This window comes from Solanum dulcamara, chromosome 3 (assembly GCF_947179165.1).
Source record: "Solanum dulcamara chromosome 3, daSolDulc1.2, whole genome shotgun sequence".
Lineage (NCBI taxonomy): Eukaryota > Viridiplantae > Streptophyta > Magnoliopsida > Solanales > Solanaceae > Solanum > Solanum dulcamara.
In genome coordinates this window covers 11198878-11214098 of record NC_077239.1, presented here as the reverse complement: position 1 = coordinate 11214098, position 15221 = coordinate 11198878, and the positions used below count along the sequence as shown (strand labels likewise).

Sequence of the window (15221 nt, the reverse complement as noted above, 5' to 3'; positions counted from 1 at the left end):
AGATAGAACTAATGGCGACCCGGATCTCACCACTAGTCTGATATGACACTATCTGCTAGAGGAATCAGCTGATGTGTGGAATACTCTGACTATAATCTGCATAAAAAAATAGACATAAAACTAGGGATGAGTACAATCCACATGTACTCAGTAGGTTTGACTGACTAAGTATAAGAAATTAATCAAGCTTATACAATAAACTAAGAAATGTTTCTTCCAACATACAAAAAAGTCTCATTCCGAAATCGGTGCCACCAATTTATTTAGGACGGCACGAGTAAGGTAAACATATAGGGACATTTTAACATCACATATAATCAGATAAGTCAAATAATCCAAAGAGCAATGCAATGATATAGTGGTACAATGGAATCAACGCACAACCTGTCGTATACACATGTCAAGCTAAGTCTTCAAGACAAGGACCCATGGGAGAACCACAGTCCGTGTACTAAATCACAATCTCAATATCTCATCAACTTTCCTCCAAGCTTGTGGTTAAGGATATAAAAAGGTGCCACATTTTCTTTCTCAAAAAGAATTTTCACATTTCTCAATTTCCCAAGATCAATGAAACGATGAATGAGGACGAATGCATCATAACACATATGATATGGAGGCAATACTCAATTCAACATATAAAATAAGGTTCAAAATTCTCAAAACTCAACTTAAGCATGATATACACCCTCAAATAGATAGCAATAGAAAGGAGATACATTAAAATATAATTTTACCCTTTTTGAAAATATTTCATTACTCATGAGTGATCAAAACCCGCAATTCTACTCCTCATGCAGGCAATACAAGTCAAATAGTATTACAGGCCTCTCTCACAGGTAAATCATGAATCACATGCTCTCAAAACAAATAGGATAGCAAATAAGGCCCCCACACGGGCTAAACAATACAAATAAACTCCCACACGGGTAACACAGTATACTCAAGCCCCCACACGGACATCATAATTAAATTAACAGTCCCAAATCACATTACGACCCTATTCCAAAGTCTATAGCATACGAATGACTAATTACACAATCACAGTCTCAAAAAAAGATAGTCAAACCTACCTCAAAGGCCGAAACTTCTCTTGAACACTCTAACCTAAGCTCAACTCACAAACACTGACTCCAAAATGATTACTCACTATCAAGACAAAAAAGAGTTCATCAAAAGGAGTCTAACGATACACACAAGATTTTTGAATCAGGGTAAAAATCATCCAAAAATTACCTCGGAAACAAAATGGGCAAAACTGGAATTTTATTTGAAAATCATATTCCACACATCAAGGGGAGTTTGTGGTTGAAAACCTATTAAAATTGATCAAGAAATGGACTAGAAATCATCAAATCATTAATTTTGAAATTGGGAAGAAAACCTCCAAAAATCCATTTGAAATCTTGACTTTGGAATGATTTTAGAATGTAAAATTGATGGAAAATGATAAGGAATTGTTAAAAGGACTTACACAAAAATCACACTCGATCGCATTGAGAACCGTGCAAATCATCCTCACAATACAAATAAAATATGAAAATGCTAAAGAGAAAGACAAAATAATTATTTCACGCAGAAAAATAATTTCTCAAAAATTGAGACATTACAATAATAATAGAACAAAGAAGACATTATCGAAAATAGAAAGTGGAACTGATAATTTTTTTATAGAAATTGGAAGATGGAAAGATTATCGAGAAGATTTTCTATGTTGATGTGTACTCAATAAGTCTATTATGAAAAATAAACAATGAATAAAAAAAACTAGTATTTACACTTGTACAATTATTACTAGTCTAGAGAATGACAATATCTAACTAACTATATTCCTTCTTGTACTGATCAGATGGCCTACTATAGAGTCTCTTGTACGATGGACATCATTCTTAGTACAAATCTGATCAATGGCCCTTATTTTTCCATGTGTCTCAAAAATTTCATATTGAGACAATATTGACTTCTCTGAAACTCCATTTGGTTCTTTCTTCTTTTTCATTGGAACAATTGTTTTCTTGTTAGGCTATTGGGTAGGCTGTATTCCAATATTTTTCAAAATTAAGAAGACTGTTTGATTTTAAGCAAAGTTAGATAGGAAAAATATTTTTTCATCCATAATTTAAGGGATCTCTTCTTTTTTTCTTAGTGATAGGATAGGACAAAGTCTTAGGCTATTGAATTGAATTGAGTTTTGATGAGAAAAAAGCGAAATGGACATTGAATCATTGAAGAAATTCTTGGAGAAAGAAGGAGGTAACTATGAAAGTTCAGTGGATTCCATGCCTTCAAGTTTCCTTGAACCCCTTGTCTCCCATGGGATAAACCTTGACGTTGTTGAACCGGGTCGGGTTCTCTGTTCTTTCAAAGTCCCAAATCGTCTAGTGGTGAATTCCTATTCATTCTCTCATCCTCTATATATTGTTGTTTAATTAGTTGATTAATTGGGATTTATGAGTGGAACAGAATGACGGTAATTTTCTACATAGTGGAGCCACGGTGACTCTCGTCGATATTTTGGGTGCTGCTGTTATTTGTACTGTAGGTGCGCCACTCGTTGGTGTCTCACTTGAGATCAACCTTTCATACTTGGATGTTGCTTATCTTGGAGTGAGTTTCTTCTTCTGTTTTTTTTTTCAGATTCAAATTTGGTACAATTTGTTGAGTAAGGATTCCGACATAGCGGTAAATTCTATGTGCATTTTATCCTCCCCTCACACCACTTCTGGGATACTTTACCTTCTCAGACACCAGTTATGGAATTTCAGTGAGTATGTTGTTGTTGTATTGAGTAAGGATTTATCTATGGAGTTTGGGATTGCATATTTGTTGTGAATTTGGCTCTTTTGTTCCTCCTATTCAAGTATATATTATGGTACATTTATTGATTTTCTAGTGATATATTGGCCTCTATGTTGTCTTTCGTCCTTACCTCAGAAATATGCTAGGATGTTAGAAGTTATTATCTTATTCCAGACATAACCTTAGACAAGAGATTATGCAGCCTATGGATTAGGGTAGAAGGTTAGTAGGTAGTTGAGTGTTTTATTGCTTATACTTTATTTCTCGTATATCAGAAACAACCTCTCTACCTTCCAAATAGGGGTAAGGTTTGCATACACTTTATCCTCCTCAAAGCCCACTTGGGAGATTACATCTGAGTTTGTTGTTGTTATTGTTGTTTGCATAGTAATAGCTCTCACTAAAACGCTCTCCGAGAAGAAAAGCTAACTAGTAAAAGAGAGAGCTTTATAGGAAAATGATTATATTTTGCACCGATATTGTGGTTTTCTTTCACCATGAATCATAAGAAGGATGAACTTTTAGAAGGCATTATAGTGTTGATCTGAAATAATTATGGCCCTTATTTTATGTGGAGGTCTTTGGTATGTATACAGTTTTATTTACATAGCACCTTGAACTGCATTAAGTCCAGTTAGCAGAGTGTTACTTCGTTATGAGGAAAACTTATTTAATCTGAATGTTCTTGAAGGTCACTTTGAAGTCTTATGTAATAAGTGTGTTCTGGTTTTAGCAATGCCACAATTTTTTTTCCATAAATGCTAATCTAGGATGTTAGAGAAACATAGGCCTTTTCATTCACCAACCTCCAGTAATGCAACATTTTGGGATACTGAGATAAACATAAGCAGCGTTGATTTTTAATGATGTCTGATTCTTGAACATACGCTGCGTTGATTTTGGTTTTGAAATTTGTGATAAGACCAGGAAAAAAAATTGCAAGTTGGTGCAATAGCATGGACTTCATCAATAGTCAGTTTAACAATTCAAGTGAATAAAGAATAAGGAATTAGAATAACATGTATTTCATTCACAATTAGACAGTATAGAGAATTTTACCTTGTTATATCAGGCATCTAATTCACAATTTTAGCAGAAGTGATAGTCTAGTAGACTTCAAGAGACTATTATTCAGCCTGATATCTTGAATGTAAAGCAGTACCAGCTATAAGCTGAAACTACCAGCAACTTAAAGCACTTAACCTTTGTGTTATTAGTTGCAACATAGATACAAGTGAAAAACTTATAATTTTGTGATGGGTTGACATATATTGTTGAAAACAAGAAGAAGAAATAGGAAGTACTTTGCTCATATAGTCATTAGCCGGGAGTGGGGGCTTTCATTGGCAATGGATTTGGTTTCTTATATTAATGTGCTTGCTGAATCTCATCAGTCTTTTTTTGGTTGATTGGTTAAAGACCTAACTTTTTGTTTGTTTTACTTTCTAAAACTCCTTAGATGACTTGTTATAGCCAAATTTAGTAGTTGTTGATATGCTTTTTCGCATATATTATTCCATTTGTAGGGCTGTATTTTCTGTATGGTGCAAGTCAATGTTCTCTAATTTTCAAAAGGATACAATGCAATATCCTCATTCAAACATTGTCTATCTTACATAATCAGGAGGAAATCGAAGGTGAAGCTAAAGTATTACGTGTTGGGAAGACAATTGCTGCTGTCACCGTTGAGTTGAGGAAGAAAGAAACGGGGAAGATAGTTGCTCAAGGTCGCGATACCAAGTACTTGGCTGTCAATAGTAAGCTTTGAACTACATATACTTTCTGAGGAAAGTTCCCATATATGGGACGTGAATACATAAGTAGTTTTGGCATGTATTATGCAACTGAACATTCAAATACGGAATAATTTTTTATCACAACGACTGGTTGTTATAATGAAGTATGATTGTATTACAAAACTTTGCTTTTACTGCAAAAAAAGCTAGGTCCTGAATGTATATTTGATCTGATGAACGGTTCACTGTATTCAGGTATTCAAAAATCACCGTCCAACGATACTTTGAGCAATTGAAAAATTAAAATCAGCACAAAGGCTAACATCTAGAAGGAAAAATTAAGCAGATTTAGAAGAAAATTGTTCTTTGTTAGTTGTTACTGATACCAAAATCTGAAGTTGTAAGGTTGGACAAATAAAGGTAAAAAAACAGCCATCAATAAAGTAGAGGCTGGGATCAAGTTCAACACCTAATCCTTGTAACAGTAAATGTCATATAATTTGAGAAAAAGAAATAGAAAGATTACCGGGAACTCTTTGGTGTATAATACGTTTTCTATTAATTTCTGGAAAAGAATTTTTTAACAAACCATGATTGCATAAGTAAACTAGTTTTACGGGAATTAACCAAAAAGATAACAAATCAGTCTATTGAAAATAATGAAAACCAAATTCAAGCCCCATATGTTAGAGTTAACATACCATTGCATTATAGTGATGGGAGAGATGTTAATAGACACATATAATTTCACAAGTACAAATTCTTGAAAATCCATTGCATCCAAATAGTGGGAGTAGTAATGAGTAGATAGCATTAAAGGAAGAAGTTGTTGATATCTCCACACTGCAAGGTGTTGAGGATAACATAGTGACTCAAAATCCTATAAATGATGTGGTTCAACCATAAGATCATTATAATGTAAATCTCTTTGAACCTGCCCCTATACCAGTAGTGACTCGTCTAGTAGGAGAGTGATAAGAAAAATATTTCGGTGTGCATTCTTGGGAGTGTCTTTTGATAGAAAGATGTAGAAAAATGAATCATTGCTATGAAATCAGAAATAGAGTTCATGTACTCCAAAAAAGTCTAGGATCTTGTAGAACCACGTATAGATGGAGTCATACCCATTGAATGCAAGTGGATCTATATGAAAAAGACGTGAGTAGATGGAAAAGTGCAAACTTACAAAGGTAGACTTGTTGCAAAAAGGTTTACTCAAAAAGAAGGGTTCGATTATGAGGAAACATTTTTGCTAGTAGTCACGCTTAAGTCTATTAGAATATTAGAATTCTCTTACCCATTGATGCTCATTATGATTATGAGATTTGGCAACTGGGCATAAAGACATATTTTCTGAGTGAAAGTTTTGATGAGAGCATCTTTATGCGACAACCAGACGATTTCATAGAAAAAGGTAAAGAACATATGTTGTGCAAGCTTAGAAGATCTATTTATAGATTAAAGCAAGCTTCTAGGACATGGAATACTTGTTTTGACAACGCAGTCAAGACTTTTAGTTTTGAGCAATGTCTTGATGAGTCTTGTGTGTATAAAATGTGGAATGGGATAAAATAGTGTTTTTGATATTATATATCGATGATATCTTGCTCAAAGGAAATACCGTGGGATTGATGAATTCAGTTAAAGATTGGTTGTCCACTAATTTTGATATGAAGGATTTGGGAGAAGCTGCTCACATCCTTGGGATCAAAGTTCTGCGTGATCTTAAGAAAAGGATGTTAGGATTATCTCAAACTCTTTATATTGATACAATTCTTACCAGGTTCAGCATGCATGATTCCAAGAAAGAATTTCATACATAGAATTTCTCTATTTAAGGATCAATGTCCTAAAACATATAAGGAGATAGAAAGCATAAAGGCAATTTCTTATGCATCAACTATGGGAAGCCTAGTGTATGCGATGTTGTGCACTAGATCTGACATCTTATTTGGCATAGGCATATTTAGCAAATTTCAGTCTAAATCTGGATAAGAACACTCGATAGCAGTTAAGCATATAATCAAGTACCTGAAAATTACTAGAAATTACATGCTAGTCTATCATTCGAATGAGTTGATGCCCATAGGGTACACAGACTCAGATTTTCAATCTGACATGGACTCTAGAAAGTCGACCTCAGAAAATGTGTTCACTTTGGGAGGTAGAGCCATTATTTGGAGGAGCATCAAGCAAACATGTGTTATTGATTCCACCAAGAAAGTTGAATATGTAGCATCCTTTAAGGCAGCAAAGGAGGCAGTATGACTCAAAAACTTTCTGAAAGACTTGACGGTTGTCCTTGCGATAGAAGTGCCACTGATAGTGTATTCTGATAATATTGGTGTGGTTGCAAATCCAAAGGATACACAGATCCATAAGAAGGTAGAACACATTGAGCGTAAATGCCATTTGATTCAATACATAGTGTAGAGAGGAGATGTGCTGGTTGCGAAGATTTGCATTAGAGAACAACCTGGCAGACCCTTCCACAAAAGGTTTACTGCAAAAGCCTTTTGATATGCATGTTGAAGGAATAGTGTTAGAATTGTAGGTGCATGGTTATGAGTGTAAGTGGGAGATTGTTAAGATATACTATTATCATGCTTTTAGATATAATATTATTTATTGAATAATTGTTTATTTATTTATTCAATCTAATAAAGTGTTACATTAAACAAACAATTTGTCATATATGTGTCTTCAACTTATATAGTATATGATTTGGTGTATAGAATTTAAGCTTATACACAAAAAATTAAATCATCGGTTCTTATAAGTTAAAAGTTATAGTTCACAATTGTAAATGAAAATTTGGACAAATCATCAGAAATATTGTAGCACGAGATTAAATATAATTTATCTTGATTATGAAAATAGCATACTTCTAACTTTTCGTGCTAGTGCATTTTGTATGTATTGAACGTGACTAAGTAGAGATAGATGTTTTAGACTGACTGATAAAAACATATTCTCTAAATTATTAAATGTACTTATATTTTCAATCTTGATAAAAAGATTATGAGCTGTATTTATTAATTGTCATTTTGGTATATTAAAATGTGAGATTCTGAGATAGATTAATATGTCTGGTAGATTGGATGTTAATAATATATATTGGTGAAATAATTAGTTAGTTGATAGAATCCATGTCTCAATATAGAGATTGATGATACACTTTTTTTTATGAAAAACTTATAAGTTTTCATGTGCAAACCCGATTGGTAAATTTATGAATTTGGTGCATGAAATAAGTTAAGTATTGCTCTAAAGAAAAGTAATCATTGAATTAAACTCATTAGTAATTTAATTTATTGATTAGTATCTGTAATCTTAACAAGAGAAATTACATGAGTATTTAATGGAGAATTTCACAATGTCAATAAAGGAGTGCAATTAGTTATTTCTAGTGGAATGATTTGTAATTTATTATGGTAAGAATAATTCAAATTAATTTTTGAAATTATTTTCATAATAGGAAGCTTTAGTAATTAATTATGTAGTCCCTACAATGCCCATATTCAACTAGAATTCGAAATCCTATTTGTAAGGAAAAGAGGGAGGAAACACGTGAGTTTTATGTTGTTTTCAAGAAAAGCGTGGGTGTTCTTCTCCCTTTTGAATTAGAAAGAAATCTCTATAAGTAGGGTTTCTTTTAACATAGAAAGACAATTTGTTTTCTATACGATACTTGTCCACCTAAGTATTGAGAGAGTTCGACTGTTAATTTGGAATCACTATAGAAGACCGTAGAGCTGGAATTTAACTTGCTTCAATATATCTGCTCACGCTTTAAAAGATATTCCTTGAGTTAATTTTTCGCATATTTTATATTTGATATTTATTTGTGGCTTTTGTCTATAATTCATGTAAGCAGTATGATTCTTGAATACTTCTGATATGCTATTTTTCAATAATTCAAACATAATCGAGTAAATGAATAAAAACAAATGAGTGAAATAAATGCACCGCTCTCATACATATAGGCTTATTGATTGAATCATCTCAATACAAAATGTCATAAATGGTCCTTGAACTATTGGAGTAGGTCTAAAATAATCGTTTAACTATATATTTATTGGATTTAGTCGTTCAACTATCCAAAACATTATCAAGTATATTTATCGTTTTTAGTCTTTTAGCTATATATGTGTCTACCATGTCAATAAATATATATTTTCATTTTAAAAATATGTTTTTTAATTTTTTTTAATTCTTTTAAAATCTTTTATTTTCTTTATCTTGTATTTAAATTAAGTTAATACACATAATTTTTTTTAAAAAAAAATTCCTTTTATTTAAACTTTTTTGAATTTTTTTCTTACCTTTATTAATTGTCTTTTCTCTTTTATTTTTTTGATTTTATTTACTTTTTTTATTTTCTTTGTCTTTCCTTTTGATTTGATTTCAAATTTAATTCCAAATGCCTTGTATTTAAAATAAGTTAATTTCAAATGAATATCAAAATAAGTGAAGAAAATAAAATAAAACGTAAACAAATTAAAAGACACTTTTTAAATTATTTTTGAAAAAATACACATAATTTTTTTTAACAATAATTAAAAGTGAAAAAATAGAAATTAATGAAAGAAAAAAAATATAAAGTTTAAAGTGAGGAAGAAATTAAAATAAATATTTTACAATGAAAGAAATGAAAATAATTAAATATATATAAGTTTTAATATCAATAATTATGTATACTAACTAATTATAAAGTCACAAATTAAAAAAGGACACGTGTTTAATTTTTTCACTCATCACTTGCCTTCAAGAGAGTCTGCACACTGTCTATGCCAAATCAAATTTTAAGTAGTATTTATTACATTATAAAATAGTTTAGGAGGTTAATAAGAGACTAATTAAGTTAAGGCGTGTCACTGGATTTCGGTCATAGTTTAAGGGTTACTTATGCATTATCCCTTTATTTTTCATACAAAAGAAAAATAAGAGATTTGATCTTATTACTCAAATTTATCTAGGTAAAATAAAACGAACAGAAAAATAAAATTGATCTAATTTAAAATAAAAAATCTAAAAAGTTGCAAATCTACTTTTATAAATTTCAAATTCTGAAATATTAAACAAATTCTCTTCAATAAAGTCGTTGGAGTATAAAATTTGGAATCAAAATATGTGAGTATAGAACTTTTTAATTTTATTCTCATTGCAAGAAATTTATTTCTATTAAATATAAATAAATACCTAACGGTAGGGGCGGAGCCACATGGTGGCTAGAGGGTTCACTCGAACCCCTTCGGCGAAAAATTATATTATTTATATATGATTAAAATAATTTTTTATATATAAATAGAGATATCGAACCCCCTTCAGCTAGTTCGTGTGTCTACTTCTTCAGATTTTGAATTCTCTTATTGAAAATCCTGGCTCCGCCACTGCCAAGTAACAAATTTTAGCATATTCAAGTCATTAATAGCAATAATATGCTTTATTATATTCTCTATTGAATAATATCAGGACTTATATCTTTTTTACTCGTGAATTTTATTTTGAATCATTGAGGTTAAGATTCTTTTCGTAAGAGTAATTTTAAGAAAAAATAATTGAAAAAATGGGTTAAAGATTTAATTTCAAAAGACGCATGAATTCCGTTATATAAACCTAACCTATTTGTAGACAAAGATCAACTCTGATAAGTTTTTGAATACTTAAAGGACTAAAATCGATAAGTGTATAATTAGAAGACGAAAAACTATAAATATATAATTAAGAGACCAAACATAATAACTTCTTAAAAACAAAATCTGATAAATGTATAGTTAATGAATTATTTTACACCTACTCTACTAGTTTACTAGTTCAAACATAATCGATTAAATGAATAAGAGACATTATTAATTAAAATAAATGCAGAACTAGAGCCTGTTTGGATGGGCTTTAAGTTGGTCAAAAACTAATTTAAAGTCTTTTTTAGCTTTTTGACGTATTTGCCTAATGCTAACTTTAAGCCATAAAGTTCTTAAAATCAGTCAAAAATAAAAAGTTAAGATTCTTAACTTTTTTTTCTAAGTGCTTAAAAATATTTTCTTTGACCGTAAAAAATATTTTTATATCTCTTATATTTTAACTAAATTCTCAAACTATCAATTTTATTCTTTTAACTTTAAAATTCACATATTTTCCTTATTTAAATACTTCATAAATAAATAAAAATTAATTTTTTTAAGCAAATCCAAACGGCTACTAGCGTATAAGATAAGAGTAAGCTAAAAATTAGATAATTGAATTGAATTGAGTTTTGATGAGAAAAAAGCGAAATGGATATTGAATCATTGAAGAAATTCTTGGAGAAAGGAGGAGGCAACTATGAAAGTTCAGTGGATTCCATGCCTTCAAAATTCCTTGAACCATTTGTCTCCCATGGGATGAACCTTGACCTTGTTGAACCGGGTCGGATTCTCTGTTCTTTCAAAGTCCCAAATCGTCTAGTGGTGAATTCCTTTTCATTCTCTCCTCTTTTTTAAGATTATCCCCTTTTTGTTGTTTGCTTAATTTTGAGTGGAACAGAATGCCGGTAATTTTCTACATGGTGGAGCCACGGCGACTCTCGTCGATATTTTGGGTTCTGCTGTTATTCATACTGTAGGTGCGCCATCTGTTGGTGTTTCACTTGAGATCAACGTTTCATACTTGGATGCTGCTTACCTTGGAGTGAGTTTCTTCTTTTTCAGATTCAAATTTGGTACAATTATTGAGTAAGGATTCCGAGCTAATGGTAAAGTCTGTGTGCATTTTATTCTCTCCAGACACCATTTGTGGGATATTTTATCCTTCCTGAACACCACTTGTGGGATTTCAGTGAGTATGTTGTTGTATTGAGTAAGGATTTATCTATGGAGTTTGGGATTCATATTTGTGGTGAATTTGGCTCTTTTGTTCCTTCTATTCAAGTATATATTATGGTACATTTATTGATTTTCTAGCGATATATTGGGCTATGTTGTTTTTCGGCTTTACCTCAAAAATGTAGAAATGTGCTAGGTTGTTGGAAGGTGTTATTTTATTCCAGACATGACCTTAGATAAGAGATTGTGGAGCACACAAATTATGGTAGAAGGCTAGTAAGTAGTGCAGTGTTGTCTTGCTTATACTTCCATACCGGTAGTCTTAGTATTTCCCGTATAGTAGATAGTGGAGTGTTGTTTTGCTTATACTATCTATTGTCTCTTGTATTTCGATTTTTGCACTATTTTATCGCAGTGACTCTTCCCTTTTTTCAGAATGTTTTTTCATGCGCTCTATAGTATTTTGCCATGATTTTTCATTATTATATTTTTCGATTTGCTTTGGTATGTTTATCTTTGAGCTGAGTTTCTATCAGAAACAACCTCTCTACCTCCCAAATAGGGATAAGGTCTGCATACACTTTATTCTTCTCAAACCCCATTTGTGAGATTTCATCTGAAATTATTGTGGTTGTTGTTGTTTGCATAGTAATAGGTCTCACTAAAATGCTCTCCGAGAAGAACAGCTAACTAGTAAAAGAGAGAGCTTTATAGGAGAATGATTATATTTTGCACCGATATTGTGGTTTTCTTTCACCATGAATCATAAGAAGGATGAACTTTTAGAAGGCATTATAGTGTTGATCTGAAAGAATTATGGCCCTTATTTCATGTGGAGGTCTTTGGTATGTATACAGTTTTATTTACATAGCTTCTTGAACTACATTAAGTATAGTTAGCAGAGTGTTACTTCATTATGAGCAAAACTTAATTAATCTGAATGTTCTTGAAGGTCACTTTGAATTCTTGTGCAATAAGTGTGTTCTGGTTTTATCAATGCCACAAAATTTTGTTCATAAATGCTACTCTAGGATGTTAGAGAAACATAGGCCTTCTTCATTCACCAACCTCCAGTAATGCAACATTTTGGAATACTGAGATAAACATATGCAGCATTGGTTTTTAATGATCTCTAGTTCTTGAACATACACAACGTTGATTTTGGTTTCGAAATTTGTGATAAGACCAGGAAAAAAAATAGGAAGTTGGTGCAATAGCATGGACTTTATCAATACTCAGTTTAACAATTCAACCATTTTGATGTAGAAGCTTTGTCTTTAATCTTCTTTTAGAATGTTAATTCTATCTTCAAGGGAATAAAGAATAAGGAATTAGAATAAAATGCATGTCATTCACAATTAGACAGTATAGAGAATTGTATCTTGTTATATTAGGCATAATTTTAGTAGAAGTGTAAGTCTAGTAGACTTCAAGAGACTATTATTCAGCCTGATATCTTGAATGTAAAGCAGTACTAGCTATGAGCTGAAACTACCAGCAACTTAACCTTAGTGTTATTAGTTGCGACATAGATACAAGTTTAAAACTTATAATTTGTGATGGGTTGTCATATGTTGTTGAAAAAAGAAGAAATAGGAAGTACTTTGCTTATATTAGCCGAAAAAAGTTGCACCTGGCAGGGGACTTTCATTGGCGACGGACTTTGTTTCTTGTATTAATGTGCTTGCTGAATCTCATCTTTCCTTTTTTGGTTGATTGGTTATAGACCTAGTTTTTGTTTGTTTTACTTGCTAAAACTCCTAAGATGACTGGTTATAACTAAATTTAGTAGTTGTTGATATGCTTTTTCGCATATATCATTCCATTTGTACGGGCTGTATTTTCTGTATGGTGCAAGTCAATGTTCTCTAATTTTCAAAAGGATACAATGCAATATCCTCATTCAATCATTGTCTATCTTACATAATCAGGAGGAAATCGAAGTTGAAGCAAAAGTACTACGTGTTGGGAAGACAATCGCTGCTGTTACTGTTGAGTTGAGGAAGAAAAAGACGGGGAAGATAGTTGCACAAGGTCGCCATACCAAGTACTTGGCTGTCAATAGTAAGCTTTGAACTACATGGACTTTCTGAGGAAAGCTTTGAACTACATGTACTGTATCTTGATCAGGGTTCACATTTAAAAACGTTGTTAGCTTTATATTGACTCCTATCTTATTTAACGGGGCCCAAAGGGTTAATACTACGAATGAGGATCTTTTGAGTCCTTAATAACCTATTCGAATTACTTTCACGTCTATATGTCATGATCGTGAACCTTAACATGAATGCATTTACAAGTCTGTAAATTAACCGAGCTAGACAACTTAGGTATATATATGTCTATTCTAAGTGCTAATCCACTCCCCAATGCTCAGAGTTAAAATCTTACCCTATTTAATTCTATTGCAATCTTCAATTTCTTATTTTCCAGTTCAGTGTATGTTATATTATTAAGTACAATTTTTTTTAAAAAATAATGTAAAATTTTTAAATAAAAAGTATATTTAAAGACGTGTTTCTTTTTTAATAAATGATTGTCAAATCACTCAATATATTTATTGTCAGAGTTGTCTTTGTATAGTAGTTTTAACCTATTCACTTTGATCAAGAATATGTTTAGTTCGTCAATTATTTATTATTATAAATCTAGTTGGACTCAATTTTAGTAGACATCAAGTTTCATTAATAATTAAATTTTAACAGATTTTCCAAAATATAGAAGTCTTAATTTAATATGTAGTAATTCTCTAAAAGGCAGGCTAATAGTGCACGTCCCTAATAAGTAGAATTATATAGTAGTTTTCCTAACTTATGTTATTTAGTAAGAAAAATTACTTCTATATTTTGACATAAAAATTAAATATATGATTAGTATAGTTGAATTCCTAAATATTAGTTAAGTCTTCAATGCCGTTTGGGGTGCGTTTCACTTTTACTTGTTTACTATATTAAAATTGATGTCCACTCTTACTTGTTTAGTTTAGAAAATCAAGAAATAACTATCACTTAGTTCCTAATTATCCTTTGTTATTAACTATAGTTATTTCTCAATGTAGTTTTCAAACATGAATCTATCATATTCAAAGAGTGTGGTAAAATTTACATTGTATTTACAACGAATAACATACTTGATTTGCCTTCAAACTTAATTAGTGAGCCCCAAACTAAAAGAGACGATTATAACCCTAATTTATAGGTTTGGTTTAATTAAAGATCAACTAACATACCAACGAATAATATATCAAAATATAGTTAAATAACATAATTAATACTAAGTCACAATTAACCAAAGTAAGAAAAAAAAGAATAGTGATAAACCTTTGACTTTTTTTGGGCAATTTCATTCGGCGACGACATACTTGTTTCGTCCAATTTTTCGATCAAAAATTTTCAATCGAAAGAAAAACACAAAAAAATGTCAAAAAGGGAGAATTCATTGTCAATTGTTGATCCAGTATAATTCATATAGAATCTCTAAAGTTATTAACTAAAAGAAATAAAGAATGACATAAAGTATAATGATAATGAAGGAAAGAAAATGACTCAAATCAAAATCATCAAAATAAGAACCAAAAGTAGAAGTAGAAGAAGGTATCATTCTTGTTAATTTTGATCCAAAATATTACTTAAATAGAATTATAGAAATTATTTTTATATGAGATAAAATTCTAATTGATATAAAAGTGTTAAATATTATGATTTCTTACCTATTAATTGGTTTATGTCTAGTAATAATAATAATAAACAAATAAATAAAAAGGCTTCGAAACATAAAAGGAACTCAAAGCACTTGAACGTTTTCTAAAGTAACTTTAATGCACTTTTTACTTTTTCTTACAAATTTGGAATATTTGATACTCCCGTGGACACACAAATTTTAT

General features: G+C 31.1%; 2 protein-coding genes across 2 annotated transcripts; both read left to right on the top strand.

Moving 5' to 3' along the window:
- The first annotated feature begins 1992 nt into the window (after positions 1–1992).
- On the top strand, positions 1993–4699 carry LOC129882399 (uncharacterized). The gene is made up of 3 exons (XM_055956672.1): positions 1993–2384; positions 2464–2607; positions 4424–4699. Exons 1-3 carry the CDS (start codon positions 2211–2213, stop codon positions 4565–4567), a joined length of 462 nt encoding a protein of 153 aa, XP_055812647.1. The 5' UTR covers positions 1993–2210; the 3' UTR covers positions 4568–4699.
- Positions 4700–10769: 6070 nt separating this feature from the next.
- On the top strand, positions 10770–13591 carry LOC129882398 (uncharacterized). Its single transcript, XM_055956671.1, has 3 exons — positions 10770–10984; positions 11061–11204; positions 13270–13591. Exons 1-3 carry the CDS (start codon positions 10811–10813, stop codon positions 13411–13413), a joined length of 462 nt encoding a protein of 153 aa, XP_055812646.1. The 5' UTR covers positions 10770–10810; the 3' UTR covers positions 13414–13591.
- The last annotated feature ends 1630 nt before the right edge of the window (positions 13592–15221 follow it).